Source organism: Malaya genurostris, chromosome 1 (genome assembly GCF_030247185.1).
Source record: "Malaya genurostris strain Urasoe2022 chromosome 1, Malgen_1.1, whole genome shotgun sequence".
In the NCBI taxonomy this organism is placed as follows: domain Eukaryota; kingdom Metazoa; phylum Arthropoda; class Insecta; order Diptera; family Culicidae; genus Malaya; species Malaya genurostris.
The window spans coordinates 76,326,791-76,341,912 of record NC_080570.1 but is presented as its reverse complement, the minus strand read 5'-3'; the positions used below and the strand labels follow the sequence as shown (position 1 = coordinate 76,341,912).

Genomic DNA, 15,122 nt, shown 5'->3' with positions numbered 1-15,122 from the left:
GATTAGGAATACAATTGTACAACATGTGGTTTAATTATACAAGTAAGTTCTTTCAGCAAAGTTTGAACAAAGTGTATCGCGGTCACAGAAGTGACCAAACTTCCATATTGGTACTAATTTTCGTGAAAAAGTTCCCAACTCAACATCCGAATCATTTAAATCGGCATGAGACCAAACGCTCAGGAAGCTATTAAAACTGTTTTTAGAATTGGAAACAGTTCCGAACAAAAAAAACCCTCGCTTCTGTTACCGTTTAGCCAATCCGCCGCAACCCGCTGCTCCAGTTTATGAGAGGATCCCCCGCTACAAGTAGGATTTGGGTGCGGTGACAGAGTGGAACGAGAGAGAGAGAGCGAGACTTACCCCAAAACAGGAAGATTGCCATAGGCACGTCAAAGAGCATAGAGAACCGATCGAAGGTGTTTTGAAGTAATGAAACGCCAGCCCGGTCTAAAATGTGTGTAGCATAAAGCTTAAACCTGAACCGAATGCGCAAACGAAAGAGACGCAAACGCAACTTGGACGGGATTTTTTCCGCTGGTTGAGGTGTCGCGATTGGTTCTCGCGGCACTTTTTCGCTATACTGAGCTGGTGTTGGTAAGGCGGTAAACGAAAACAGCGCCTTTTCCACCTACTGGGGTATAAAACCGATTGTAAAATTACCTTTTAATACAGTTTTCTTAGAGGTTTCGTGGCGTGCACAAATCGTTGAGGTATCCTTACAAGTGCCGTGGTTTGATTAGTGCAGTGTTCGTTTGGTGTGACAGGGAGTGCGATTCTCAAGTGTTGAACATTGGTAGTTCAGAGTAACAGGACATTGGTGTTTCGAAGGCGGAACGAAAAAGTGAAACACTATGATGTATAGCATAGTTTTTGTGGTTGCTTTATTTGGAGCCGGTATGTAGTAAAAATATTGAACAGTTTTTTTCTCTAAATTGTGCTGGAAATAGGAATCACCATGACTGCTATTCAGGGTGATCAACTTATATAGAAAAGTGTCGCAAGGATCCAAACTATTACTTGCATGCTGTTAGAGTGAGAACACACGAGGAAAAGTGCAACTCTGGGTTTGGTACGGTAAATGAACAGATCTGGGACTGATGATATTGGCGAGGCTTTGCAAACTACAAACGTTGAATGACTGAAGAGTGAAAGGAACAGTTTCGATTCAAACAAGTTACAATCGATTGGAGGAAGAAAAACTGGGAAACATATATTACCACTGATTGCGATCTACTTTACACGCTGGCTTGTTCGTGTGGGGTAGATATGGTTCTGTTTTGTGAGATATTGTGATGTACAATTCCGACAAACGTGGACTACGTGATGTGTCTGTTGTGCAGAATTATTTCAATGTATCTTGAAACTCGGATCTCCGGATTTAAATGCATTTTTAGTAAAACTGTTATTGCTGGTGCTGAAACAGGAAAAAAAAATACTTTGTCCGTTTACATGATGTGTTTGAACAGTTACAGAAATGACGGATTTACCTTAATTTTTTTTTTGAATGCCAGTTATTCGTTGGAAGACATAATGTGGCTTGAATATATTTTTGAGTGTCCGAATAAGTGGTTTAGTTAATGATTTAAAAATATTTGTATCTCCTGTTGAATTTCAAGTTTTTCGTGATGGAAATGTTGTTTTCGTTTCATTTTCAACACTCGCAAAGTAATTGAACGAAATTCAGCACCCAAGCAGAGAGTGCTTCAAGTACAAGTACTAATACAATCTTCCACAACTATCGATGGTATAAGAAGAAGACCAAAGTTTAATATATCATTCGGATTTTATTGTTTATTTTTCGACAAATTAAATTTTTGGGTCTTTTGTATTTGTATATGACAATCAAGAAGATGGGCTACTAGTTTTGCTCTTTTTATGTATTTTTTAAAGAGTAGCTGAAAGTTATAGTACACGTTTTTAAAGAATTTTGTGAATTTTTGGAGGAGCTACATATACTTTGCATTATGTTGAGTATTGTCCTTCATACACGGTTCGTTTGCAAAAGTCAACAAAAAACCTTCTCGTTTATTTATCAAGTGATTAGAGAATCAAAAATATGAGTATAAATTACTGAAATGCCCCCCTTTATTTTTCGCAAAGCAACCGATTTTACTGTAACCGTTTTTTTTAAATAGTTCATATATCCACAAACATGTTTGCAAAGCATTTCTACAGTATTTGTAGTTTGTATAATATTTTTAGTTACATAAACATTCAGAAAATTTTGTATTGTAATGCATCCTGACACTAGAAATTTTATTCGAATTGTACGAAACTTTCCAAAATTATAAAAAACTTTTATTTGACACAAAATACAGCAAATTTTTTTTAAATTTTAAATTGTAAGTCTTTGTCTATTAACATTTTTCAATCAAATTGAATTTAAAGCATTACTTCGGTGTGATATTCGTTGCGTTCTGGTATCCAATATTAACAATAAGAGAAAACATAGAGTTTCGGAAATATTTGATGCTTTGTGTACGTACGCCGCTGAAATCTGTACTGCGCGAGTGAGTCGGCAGTGTTAGGGTGGTTCGGGGTACACATTTCTTCCGGCGCGCGTTTCAAATTGTTTTGCTGATTTTGAAAGTTTTGTTTGAAGTTATTTTGAAAGTTATATGTTTGAAAAATGTTGATCCAAAATAAGGTAAAATTGAGGGATTTTAAAAAGTTATATTTTGTGACAAAAAATGTTTGCAAAGTTTCGCATAATTCGAATAAAAACTCTAGTGTTAGAATGCATTGCAATAAAAAAATGTCTAAATGTTCATGTAACTAAAAATATGAAAAAACATTACGAATATTCACGAAATGTTTTGCAAACATGTTTGAGGATACATGAACTATAAAATTAAAAACAGTTACAAATTGTTGCAACAAGAAATAATAATCAAAAGCTCAATATTATTTGTGAAATCATTTTAGAAAGTTAAATATGATGAAAATACTTCAGAGAAAATATTAATGAAAGTTTACCAATCCTAACCATAAATTTGGCATTAAATTGTCAGAAAATATCCAATGGCAAATTTTCATATGCTTTACTATAACTAATCAATAAAATTCATATATCGATTGCGTTTTTATTGTTAATATATTATTATTGTGTAGAATAAACATAAATTTAAATCTTCCGATTTCCGGGCCTCCTGAAAAAGTTCCTTTCCCCCTCTCTACTCTTCATCAAGGATAATATATTGACGTTCCTCATCTGATATATATACCTTGATTAAAACCAAAACCAGTGTTCGAAACGTCGGACAGTATAGACAAGCCATCATTATTTACTAGGCCTATAAAGCCGAATATATTACTATACTTAGTCTATGTGGATTATAAATGTTGAATAAAACTTCACTATAAAACACTATTTCAACTACTTTGTCTGCCGAAGACTTAAATAAATCGATTGAATCATAAACAAAACATTGAATTTTATCAATGCATTTCGACATCGAACCTGCTTTTCGGCTTCAGTAGCCAATCTAGTATAATAATAATATGCGATAAAGATTCGAAAAGATTCGTCGCATTAACATTTCCGGATCGTTGATTGCTTTTCTACAGTAGACGAAAAGCGTGACAACTTGTGTTTCCTAGTTTCTTAAATGTATTGAAAACCGATTTATAGATTTCCGTGTGATCCTTGAATTCGCATATTTCACACAAAATTATACATTATTCCAAAATTAGAATTTGCAGTAGATTTCGGATGTGACGGTGCCAGCTGCGGAATGGAATCGATCTGCGTGCGCAGCAGAGGCAATCAAATTTGTCGAATCTGACAAAAATCGAAGCAAATCATTGCCAGGCAAGGTAAGGCAAGGAAAAACTCATTAGCAAGTTTTGGGTTTCGAGCTGCTAGCTGCTGGGTGTCCCAACGCGAATGTAGTTGACCTTGAAGACCTGAAAAAAAGTTGCCACTAGCGAAAGGCGAACCAGCTGCCCGCCCAGGTGTTGTGTAACAGTGTAACACATTTTTCGGCCAAACTGGTTTCGCAACGGTCCGATTGGATTTCATAAATTAGATTATCAACTGAAATGTGTCTCTTTCAAGGTGTGGTCGGTAGTATAATCTGACCGGGCCTATGCTAGTTTGTGAAATGGAGATTGTATCCAGTATCCCGTGATTGTGTGTCAATTGGTCTAGATCTAGTCGGAAATATTGCTCACATGGTCTGTTGAATAACCGTTGAATTAGTATGCATCAGAGTGGCGATCAGCGACCTCGTCATCACGTCAGTTGAAGTAGCATCACAGAACAAGAGGCTATAAAATAATTTGCCACTCTCACTCGTCCGGTGTGTTGAGTTTTTTTTCTTCTGTGTATCAACGCATAAGCTGCGATAATGAATAAATTCAGCATGCTTTAGATTCCATACACGTTTCGGATTATTCACAACGTTCCTCGCTTATTCACGAGGGGCTCACTCGCGTTGTGGTTATAACATCGGCGATTTATGAATTCGTGCAGTTCGTTGACAGCTCTATCACTCTCTGCTTTCCCGGTTGACAAATGCGTGATCGAATTATTCAATTTGCCGGATTCTAATCTTGTTCCCGAGTGTTGGACCTGTAATGTCCCTTTTTGGAAGCGGAAAGATGGCATATCATTTTCCTTCGCAAAAAGCCACACGAAGTCCGGTAAAGTGCACTGCAGCACAACTTTGTCGATGATGTCGAGTTGTTCGTCTTAATGAGGCTTTGTCCATCAAAGATAAGTGCTAATACCTTGGCACAAAAACTAACCGCCTGTGGAAATCCTCTGCTTCCTTGTACGTTATCCGGCGAAGAAATACCAGCTCGGGGAACTTCACCTTTTTCCGTTTACTAACTGAGGCAGACAACAAACGATAAAGTGCTTTTTCATTACTGTATCACTTGTACCTTCTGTCTTTCTTCTCTGCTGACTCGCATACTGCAAACTGTTTGAACCATTTGAACTTAGCCTCTCCCTAAGCACTCCAGATCCAGTCGAGATTTTTTTCATTAAGATAAAGTTAGTTGCTATTTTGTTCGAACCGGATTTCAGTCAACACTTGGGTCTGCCTACATTGCTTCTTCTCTTACTCATCGAATGCCGAATCGGAATCAGTATCTATGTCCCAAACGTGCACCGTCCGTCGATCCTGGCACTGCGAAGAAAAGCAGTAGCAGATAATCGTCTAATGAAAATCGGTGCAATTTTCCACCAATTAAGTATCGATCTTTTTTCTTCGCTGCTGCAAAATGTAAGATTTATTGTTATGCTCGTTGGTATTTTTTCTCAGCATTCCTAAACCGCTATGGTTCACGTGTTTGACAATGGAATTTCACTTTTCTTGTACATGTTTCAAGTCGAACTGATTAGGTCCGATTAACTGAGAGGTGTTGAATGACTGGAAAACATCTTACGGCCATTCGTTTCGAGTACCAAAACATGCTAGACGTGAAGATGGTTCGTGAATGTGTTGGATGCTGCGAAAGGTAAAATTCAATTTCTCCCAAGATCATCATCATCATCATCATCATCATCATCACCATCACCATCATCATCGTTCTCTCAAGTACTATTTTGTTCAATTATTGCAAACTTAACTCAAGCAGGCTTGAGCTTTTCCAGTGCTGAAGTATTTATACTGCGTTTGTTGTTTCCCAGCACTCCGGAAAGTGAATGGAAGCGTGATTAAATTATTTTGCATCTGCATGAACCGACCGACCAACCGAACGTTTGGCGACTGGCTGAAGTTGTTGGCAGACTTTGACTGCACTTGCCGAATTTTGGCATTTCGGAGCAATCAAGTGCACTTAAGTGGGGAAGCAAAGGCGGTTGTTTGGAAGTGCCTAATGATCCGGAAATAGGAACGGATGATAGCTATTTGTCCCTGTGTGTTTTTTTTTGTGGATTTTGATTACTGACTGCCAACCATCAAACGTTTTCGAAGTCAAATCGAGTAACTTGAAACATTCATCGATTTGCAATAGCGCTTCCTAGGCTACAAATTGACCTCGGGAAACATTCACTAAATGAAGAGCGAAACCCAATCACTTGTTTCGTTGAATGTAGGTTGCAGCAAGCAAGCGACCATCTGCTTTTAGTGTAGATAAACGGAATTTCATCCTTAATTATTTGAGGGTGAAATGATCCGCGTGAAGAGGTTTACTTTCAATAGTTATTCATAACCGATGGTTTCGTCAGCTGCTAATATCAATCAACACTTTTACCGCTATCATTCTATACCGGGAATCTAACATTTTGCAGAATTGTTTGATTATTACGATAAAGTGATTAATTAACGATAACTTGATGCCGTTGCTTGATGGGTCGGTCAGCCTCAGTGCTCAGCACATCCTTTAATTGATCACCAACCTTCACGAGGACAGCACACCGTTGATGGACATATTAGTTTTCCAGTAATTAAATTAATCAACCGTATCAATCTCCAGTTCCTATATCAAGAATATCTACTGACCAACTCGTGGGATATAGCGAGGTGAGTCTCAATCATGTTCCCATGGAGCGCAAGGTGTTTGCTAATTAATAATATCTCATCACTTATGCAGCATGTTTGGGGATGGAATGGGTGGAGGGCCGGAAAATGCACAAATCTGTCAAATGTTTAATTATTGTAATTAAATATATCTCCATCGAATGGCACCTTTGAGGGAGCTTTAGATATCAAAAATCAATAATTAACTATTCTGCCACTTACACTGCCAGAGGCTTTGGTGACTAATTATTGATAGTCAAGGGAGATATCTGGAAAACATCAACCATGGGCGTGCGTGATGTGGCGGCCTTCATGAAAGATTAATTTACCGGCCTTTCACCGCCAGACAACGCCTACCGTGCGGGTTGGAACAATGATCTCCAAGGGAAGAGCCTGCTTTGTTGCAGTTCATTCTAGCGTAAGGGCCACGATGCGGACGCATTGGGTCACCGAGATTACTGAAAGGGGCGCGGAGAACTAGATTGATTAACTGAACAATCGGGCAGAGCAATATGTCGCTACCGTGGGTTGTTTGTAATTGGTTTCTATTCCAGGGTGGTGGAATGCAATCTGTGCACTTTCGATCGGATTAAGCATTTTGCTGGTGGTCATTGGCAGCCAGTGTTGCCACATTTACAAATTTTACAGAAACGGCACCATTCCACATCTCCAGAAAGATCGTTCTGCATCTTTCTGGAGATGTGGAATGGACTCGCGATATTCAAGCGCTGAAGTAGAAAAGTTTTAAATTGGGTGTTCAGCCACAAGTAATGACTTTTCAGCCCTATTATATATATATGATTTGGTTATTACCATGAGGACATCATTTGTTTCCTCAATTCTGAGATTTTTGTGTAGGGAAAATTCTAAACCTACTTGTATTGTGTAATGGGGAAAAGGAACTTATATACTAACTTACTAACTAATACACACGGAACGACCGAAATTAGCTCTGCGCCTAATTCGTATTACTGTTTTTGAATTAGTTGATTCTAACAACAAAATTTCCAAAATAACTATAAAATTAGTTAAAATGTAGAATTTACTGTGCTGAAAAAAACTCTTATTTTTAGAGAATGTGTTTAGTTGGCGAATATTCTGGACACAAACCAGCAATATTTCAATCCAACACGAAATTCTCATTGACAACTAATTTCGTTATTAAAATCAGAAACTTTGATTCTATTTATCTATCACCGTCATTACTGAAGGACAGCAGTGTCAAAGCAAAACAATCCATTAAAAAGCTAAAAGGGACAGTCTTGTTGAAACTGCTCGCAAATTGTTTAGATGTTTTTCGCATGTGTTACGTAAACTGTTAGTGGAAAGTGTATTTATTCAGAATTTGTGCGCACTTGAAGCGATTGTGCGTAATAATGTTTTTACGCGGAACAGTGATGTGAATTTCGAATGTTTCACTCTAATTGTGATGAAGGTTTTTTGTATCTTCAAACCTTCCGAGCTGCGCCGTCCGGTGTACTATTTGTATTCGGTTTTTGTTTTCCGAGTGCTCAAAGTTTTCAGTGAGAATGAAGAAACAGTGATTTAGAAGAAAAAAAATTCAAAAAGATGTTTACGTTTCGTTTATGTCTTTTTCTCCAACACAACATCGTATTTATACCTGCCAATATAGAAAAGACAACCGCGTCTGAATTTTTTTTCGGCAGTAGTGTGCCATCTAGTGGCTAGTAGTCATTAAGGTGTTACCGTTTCGGTGACAGGGCGCCATATAGCTGCAGATTGCAGAAGCCAATTCAACCATTCATATTGGTTGAAAACAACATTATATTTCTTTAATTCAACTAAAAAATTAGTTGACTGGATATGAAGTGTGCCTTAGCTAAGAAATGACAGTACGTTTAATTTGTGAATTCAACTAAAAAAAATAGTCATTTCAACAAATATTTTATTATTATTAAGGGAATGAGAATAAAAAATCTAAATCAGCAAAAGTAAGATTTTTTTAGTTGTTTTAGTTGTTGTAACTAACTAAAATCAGCAAATCAACTAAATTTTTCGCGAAAATGCTGATTTCGGTCGTTCCGTGCAGAGAGCGAATCGATTCAATTGAAGATAGCATCGATTTTTGTCGGAATTTGCTTATAATATTTTGTGACATTACATCTAATGGTTCTATATTTGTGAGTCTGTGTAACTCATTTGTACTAAACCAGGAAGGACGCTTCAAAATCATTTTCAGAATTTTACTCTGAATCCTTCGAAGCGTTTTCTTCTTGGTGGAACAACAACTTGACCAAATCGGTACTGCATAAAGCATGGCTGGTCTGAAAATTTGTTTATAAATTAACAATTAGTTGTTTAGACAGAGCTTAGAGTTTCTGTTTATAAGAGGATATAAACATTTAATATATTTATTACACTTTGCCTGGATTCCTTCGATGTGATCCTTGAAAGTGAGTTTTTTGTCGTACGTTAAACCTAAGTATTTAGCTAAGCTTGATCGTTGATCAGACCATGTCAATTTCAAGCCATTCAATTTGATAATGTGATTATTGTTTGGTTTAAGAAAAAAAGCTCTTGGCTTATGAGGAAAGATAATTAATTGCGTTTTTGCTGCATTTGGTTTAATTTTCCATTTTGACAGATAATCACTGAAAATATTTAAACTTCTTTGTAGGCGACTGTAGATCACTCTTAGATTTCTACCTGTGGCTAACAGACTTGTGTCGTCACAGAATATCGATTTCTGACAACCAACTAGAACTGTTTAAGAGCCCCTTACAGGTTCAATTCAGAATTTGTATGGAGAACCAAAAACCCGCAGAATTTACATGTATAATACTCAGCCCGTTGAATAGTAGTCATGTGATAGTAGAGTTTGCAATGTGCAATGTAGGATGCTCGGAATTAAGCGAAATATGAAATGCTGAAATCTTTGATTTGAATTGGACATACAATCACTAGATTCGATCGTGAGCCATTCGAACTAAGTGCCTTTGAACCAGCCTGACTATCGGAACCAAAACAAATTTGTCTACCAGAGATACTCTGCTGTAGTGCGAATTGTACACACCACTCATAAACTCGAATATTTCTGCTTGAAGCACAGTTCAGTATCCACTTAGTGGATAAGATCGGTCTAATCTCATCGCACGACAGTAGACACCAGCGCTAGAACGAGGACTTCATTGTCCAAGTCGATTAGATGTTCAGGTACCCGTAAAATCTAGTCGCCAAGGTTTTTTCGTAGAAGTCTAAAGTGTTTACTAAATCATGTGAAATGCTGTCAGCGCTGCAAGTTACGTCCAAAACCTCTTTTGATCTAGACCTCGCAAAAGTTGGACAATTTACTTGACTGTTTGCTGTTTTGTCAAGCAAAGTCGTGGCATTACATTTCTTTTGTTTAACCTTTCTGTTTCAACAGATATCGCACACGATTTGTAGCGTACAGAATCATTGCATGGCTAGTACTACTATCCTATTGAATTAAAAACCATTTTTGAAGATGTATTATTCAACCTTTCTGAACCATCACTCTGTGAATATGTCATATTAATAGACAGTCTAACTGTGAAAACGAGTTGTGAGCTCTGCCAGGGTAAAGCTCAGAATATTTCTTTCGCGACTGCATTCTTTACACTGTACAATCTGGAAAATATAGATTTTTCTGTATATCTGGCAACCATAATGGCAACTACGAATATAGGTACGATTTTTCTTCCTAAGTCAACAAAAAGGCAAACAAACGTTTAATCTTGGAATTACTCATAAATAAAGCGATTAATTCTGCTTCAAAGAATTATTAGACCCTGTTTTATGTGTTTTGATTTCAGCTATAGATTACTGATATTCCAGGGTTCGAGGCGCACAGCGCTGCATTGTGTTGCATTCATTCGGGCGTTCATGAAGGAGCCGATCGAATGTAGTAGCAAGCATGATAACGTCAGCCATGTCCAAACCTAGTGTCTCATAACACGATAGGCGTAGTTTTCATTGCGTAATGGGTAAGACTGTGGCTATTTATACTGCATACATAAGGACAGAATGTTTTAAAATTTATAAATCTAAAACTAGTGAGAGAAATTGATAATTTTCGATTATCGGATGAATATTTCATTAACATTTCCAACATGTTTGAAGCTTAGACTTGCATTCAGCAAATTTAACTATAATCTCATAAAAAATTTAGATCAAATCATAAACTTATTCACAGTATTTTCAACTCATAACTAACTATGAGCATAGCAATTAGTAATTTCATTTGGTTTTTTTTGCTACACTCGACCGACTTGTGAGCATATATTGAAAATTCGCAATTAAACAGACTTCTTCAACATGCAGATTCTCAAAGCACTCAAGAAATCTCTTCCGTCCTTATGCCACAAACAGCGTTGAAAAGTCAACTTGTCGGGCAGAACACTCGACCCGATGCGAACTGTACCGGTCATCACCCAGTGCAACCATCCACTGGCACTGTTAGGAGCGTCAGTGAGCGATGGTAGGGGCATGTCGAAATATTTATGCGTGACATTTGAACGACGTTTTACGAATCAGCCAGGCGCAAGCAACTGACGGTGGCTGGATGGCACGTGAAAGGTGTCCGTTCTTCGTATCTGTTAGCCAAGACCAGCTCGTGTTGGATTGCGGCAAAAGGGAGACTGTAATTGCTGTTGGCAAACCCGGCAACGCCAAGCGGTATGCGAGCATTAATGGATAATAGAATTTAATTAACACATAAATAAACACAGAATGTACCGCACTAATTCTGGCCACACGCGGTAACAGTACAATCTTCATTCACCATGGGATGCGGAAACATGACGAAAAAGAGGGGTGCCAGGAAAATCACTGCAACACACCGTGTGTGGCATTAGTCTGTGAGCTATGCGTCGGATGAAAGTCTATAAATAAATCTCAGCTACGATCTACAAGGAAACGAAAGCTCTCAATCTAATGCAGTGGTTGGCAGGTCGTACAGCCTTTGATATTGCGTTGCTTCACTGTTTTCATTTGCGACGAAGGGACAAACTGAACAACCGAATTGAATGCAACTTAATTTATACAATTTATACACAATCATCTCGTTCAGTACAGTCCAAAGTGGAAGATTTGACATTTTGAGTGCTACTGCTATACGTCAAGCAATTGATGGAAGGATGTTATTTGTGGCAGACCGGTTCTCATAATCTAATCTAGTTACTTGATTCGCAAAAGGCCAACCGGTCAATCGCACAACTATCCCCAGTCAATTCAAATCGAAGTCATCATTTCCGTACTCCCTGAGCACTGAACCCGGTGGAAAGTGAAAGCCCTCTTACTCGTTAGTTATTATTTGCACAGTCAATTCACTGCAACAATATGCACCTGGAAACCGCAAATGATTACTTCCACTGCTAGCTCCGTCGTTGGTAGTTTTTCTATACCGAGAAGGTCTTGGTTGCCACAAAAACAAATTTGCGATCGCTAAGGGAGGTCTCTGATCTCGTTCCACGTTGGTGAATTGCGAAAAGCTTCGCCAACTCTGATTGCATGCTTGGTCTGGCGGCCCGTGCGACACCGGCAGCATCGAGCGTGGAATATGGCGGTGACTTGGCGTTGTTATGGCATTTCCATGGCGCAACGAACCCCGTCGATCGGCGCTCACATGTTGAAATGGGAGCCATGTTTTGCTGTCATTCAGTGCATGCTTCTTCTGGCTGTACCAGCTCCCAGATGAATACCAAATGAAACAACGTCGCATCTGTTGTGAGAACGACTAAGTGCTGTGCGTGATTGTTCGTATGCATTCTAGTGAGGTTAAGTCAATCCGTTGTTATTGATTTACTTTCAAATTCCCTTGACCTAAGCTACACCCGAAAAGAAAAACGATTGAAATTCAATTCAATGATATTGTTAATTACTTTAATCAAATGTTCAAATCAAATAAAATCAAATCATAGGAAATTCATTATCTGACCGTTCACTATTCCAAATGTGGGAGTTAAATTTTCTCCCATACTTCAAAGATAAGTATTTGAATTGATTGCAAGTTGCAGTATATTTTGTACAGTGCACAGCTACTTGACATAAAAGTGTAACATAGAAAGGTATCGGGTCGGATAGGCTTCAAGTTGAAGGGTAATAACTAATGAGACGTTCGATCCCAGTTTCACGATCGTGTGTCAGCATCAGATCAAGTTCACGATAAAATCAATGGAGAAATCAAAGTTAGAGTACGGTTGAAGCAGGTTTGGTATAATTAACCAACTTGTCGATCAGTAGGAATTGATGTCAACGTCGGTGCGGTTAATCTAAGATATTACGACTTTCTGGATCTCTGTGCGTATATCGTGATTGCTGGCTTTCATCGCTTTCATTTGATGGTAATTTTCAGTCATACGGGCTAGATTGTGCACAACGGATAATTACATAGTAGTTTGTAAAGGCCAGCGACTTTCATATGGCGCTGCCATGTTCCAGTTATACCGGCTCAAGGTGAATGTAGGAAGGAACAAGTGGGAATCCTTTTTTTTTTCTTTATTAACACGAATAACGCAGGTTCATTTGCAACCTGCTTACTCACTGGTCTAATGAATATTAAATACTAATACTCATCTCGCTAGCTGACGTTTTCCCGCCTCCTTTCATAAAATCAGTGCCCTTCTGTTGGTAGGCTGCTTTCTTTGTACAGTAGGATTCACTGCTATGGCAGACCTACCGAGAAAACTGCGGGTGAGCGAAATTACCAAGCGGATAACCTTTTGAGTACCAAGGGACAGGAATTTGCATCTCATCGTTAATTGAACAGGAACACAAACGAAAATAATGCAGCTGACCATAGCTGTCACGAATAATTGATGGATACCGAAAATAGGAGATGATCACATTTCATAGAGCTCACAAATGAAATTTCACATTTATTTTGATTTGATATAAAGAAAAATGACGTCTCTCAGTCCAAGCAGCAGTCCCGGAACGGGTTAACATCACTGGTACTCTAGAACCGTTCGTACGTTTCACAGTTTATCTCTATTGTCACGAGATCTAATGTGGAAATGTATATTCATTATGAATGTGTAGGAGGAGCAACGTAAGTAGTACGGAGACATTTTCTTCCGTAAACAGAGCAACGGAATGAAATATTGATATAGAGCCGCCCTGCTGCTTCCCGTGAGAAAGTATACGTATGTGCGATCCCAAGGAATAACCGTTTTTACTGGCAAAGAGAGTTCCGTACTTATTTATAGATTCCACTTCCTGGCACTATACTGCTGGGAAACAGACAAGAGTCGTGCATCCAGCTGACAACGTCACTGGGTCCCATCACTGGCAGTAGCAGCATATTTTAGTTCGCATCACATGCCCACTACAGCATAGAACGGAAGGGCTCAATTGTGCTACATTTTCATCATTGCCGCACACAACGTTATGAAAGCAAAATGTCATTCTGTGCAGACGTTCGCAATGAAAGATGATTAGTGACTTGAAAATTTACTCGTAATTAGGATATTTACTTATCCATGGTTGATATGGTCCCAAATGTAACTGCAGTCAGCGATGATCGATGGTTGAAGATATATCCGGTGATACCATGAAAAATTCACACGATTCTATTTTGACGGCATCGAAGTTGTTGCCGTCACCACATTCTCCTACCTTTCTCGTAGTAGATCAAATATGGAGTCTGAGTAAATAACCAGTTATGGCTATAAATACAAGTTCCATACGGTAAAGGTTTATTTCAGTTTTATGGAGCTAAAATTCATCCACATGGTATGTGGTTTGGTTATGGTTATAGATACATTATTACCAGTGTTATGAAAATATCAAATTATCGAATATCACCGCTGAGAAAAAAAATCGATTATCACACGAAAAGGGTATGGACAAAATGTCATCGCGTTCAATATCACTATAGTGATATTCCTTAAACTCACACATAATAATGTAATGATAACCATAACCATGATTTCACTAAAAATGATGATATTCAATATGGTTGAAGATGTATTGAAAAATAAATTTCAAACTAATCTTAATATGTCATGCTGTCATTAAAATCAATTATAATGACAATAATAAGAAATCAATCGCAAAGCATGCTACAAGCAGCAGTTTCAAAAATATTAACACATTTTACTTGAATTTTATACACAGAAATAACAGGAGCGCAGTACATTGCTAGAGCGAACGTTCAAATCAGCCCGTTGGCAAAAATAGAGCGTTCTACCAAGTGCTCTCGTAGCCAACGTCCGAACAAAATATACAGGGTCCGCCATGTAACTTTTTTTTAAAACATGCAATAAACCACAAACGGTTCATCCGATTTCAAAATTTATTTTTTCATATTAAAGTACAATCCTTCCGGTTAATTGTGGAATATAATTTTATTCAAATGGCTGCCTCGGCTGGCCTTGCAGTACGCCATACGGTCGGTCCAGTTTTTTAGTACATTTTCGATTGTATGCAGCTTTATTTCAGCTATGGCTGCACGAATGTTGTCCTTCAAGGCTTGAATTGTCTCTGGCTTGTCCACATAACACTTATCTTTGACAGCCTCCCAAAGATCTAGTCTAACGGCGTCAAATCACAGCTCCGAGGCGGCCAAATAACATCCGAATTTCGACTGATAATTCGATCTTCGGAGACTGTGCGTAGAAGGTGCCCAAATGGTGTCCAAGTCTTCCTCTTCAAGTAACAGGAAGAACC

General features: G+C 38.2%; 1 protein-coding gene across 2 annotated transcripts in view; it reads left to right on the top strand.

Moving 5' to 3' along the window:
• Positions 1 to 662: 662 nt before the first annotated feature.
• The window catches only part of LOC131440503 (protein obstructor-E), a 51,168-nt gene continuing 36,708 nt past the window's right edge, over positions 663 to 15,122 (top strand). The window contains exon 1 of one of the 2 annotated variants that reach the window (XM_058611830.1): positions 663 to 897. In XM_058611830.1, coding sequence (XP_058467813.1) covers positions 855 to 897 — 43 coding nt within the window. In that variant the 5' untranslated portion in view covers positions 663 to 854. The remainder of the gene's footprint in view (positions 898 to 15,122) is intronic. The other variant, XM_058611829.1, reaches the window with a different exon arrangement.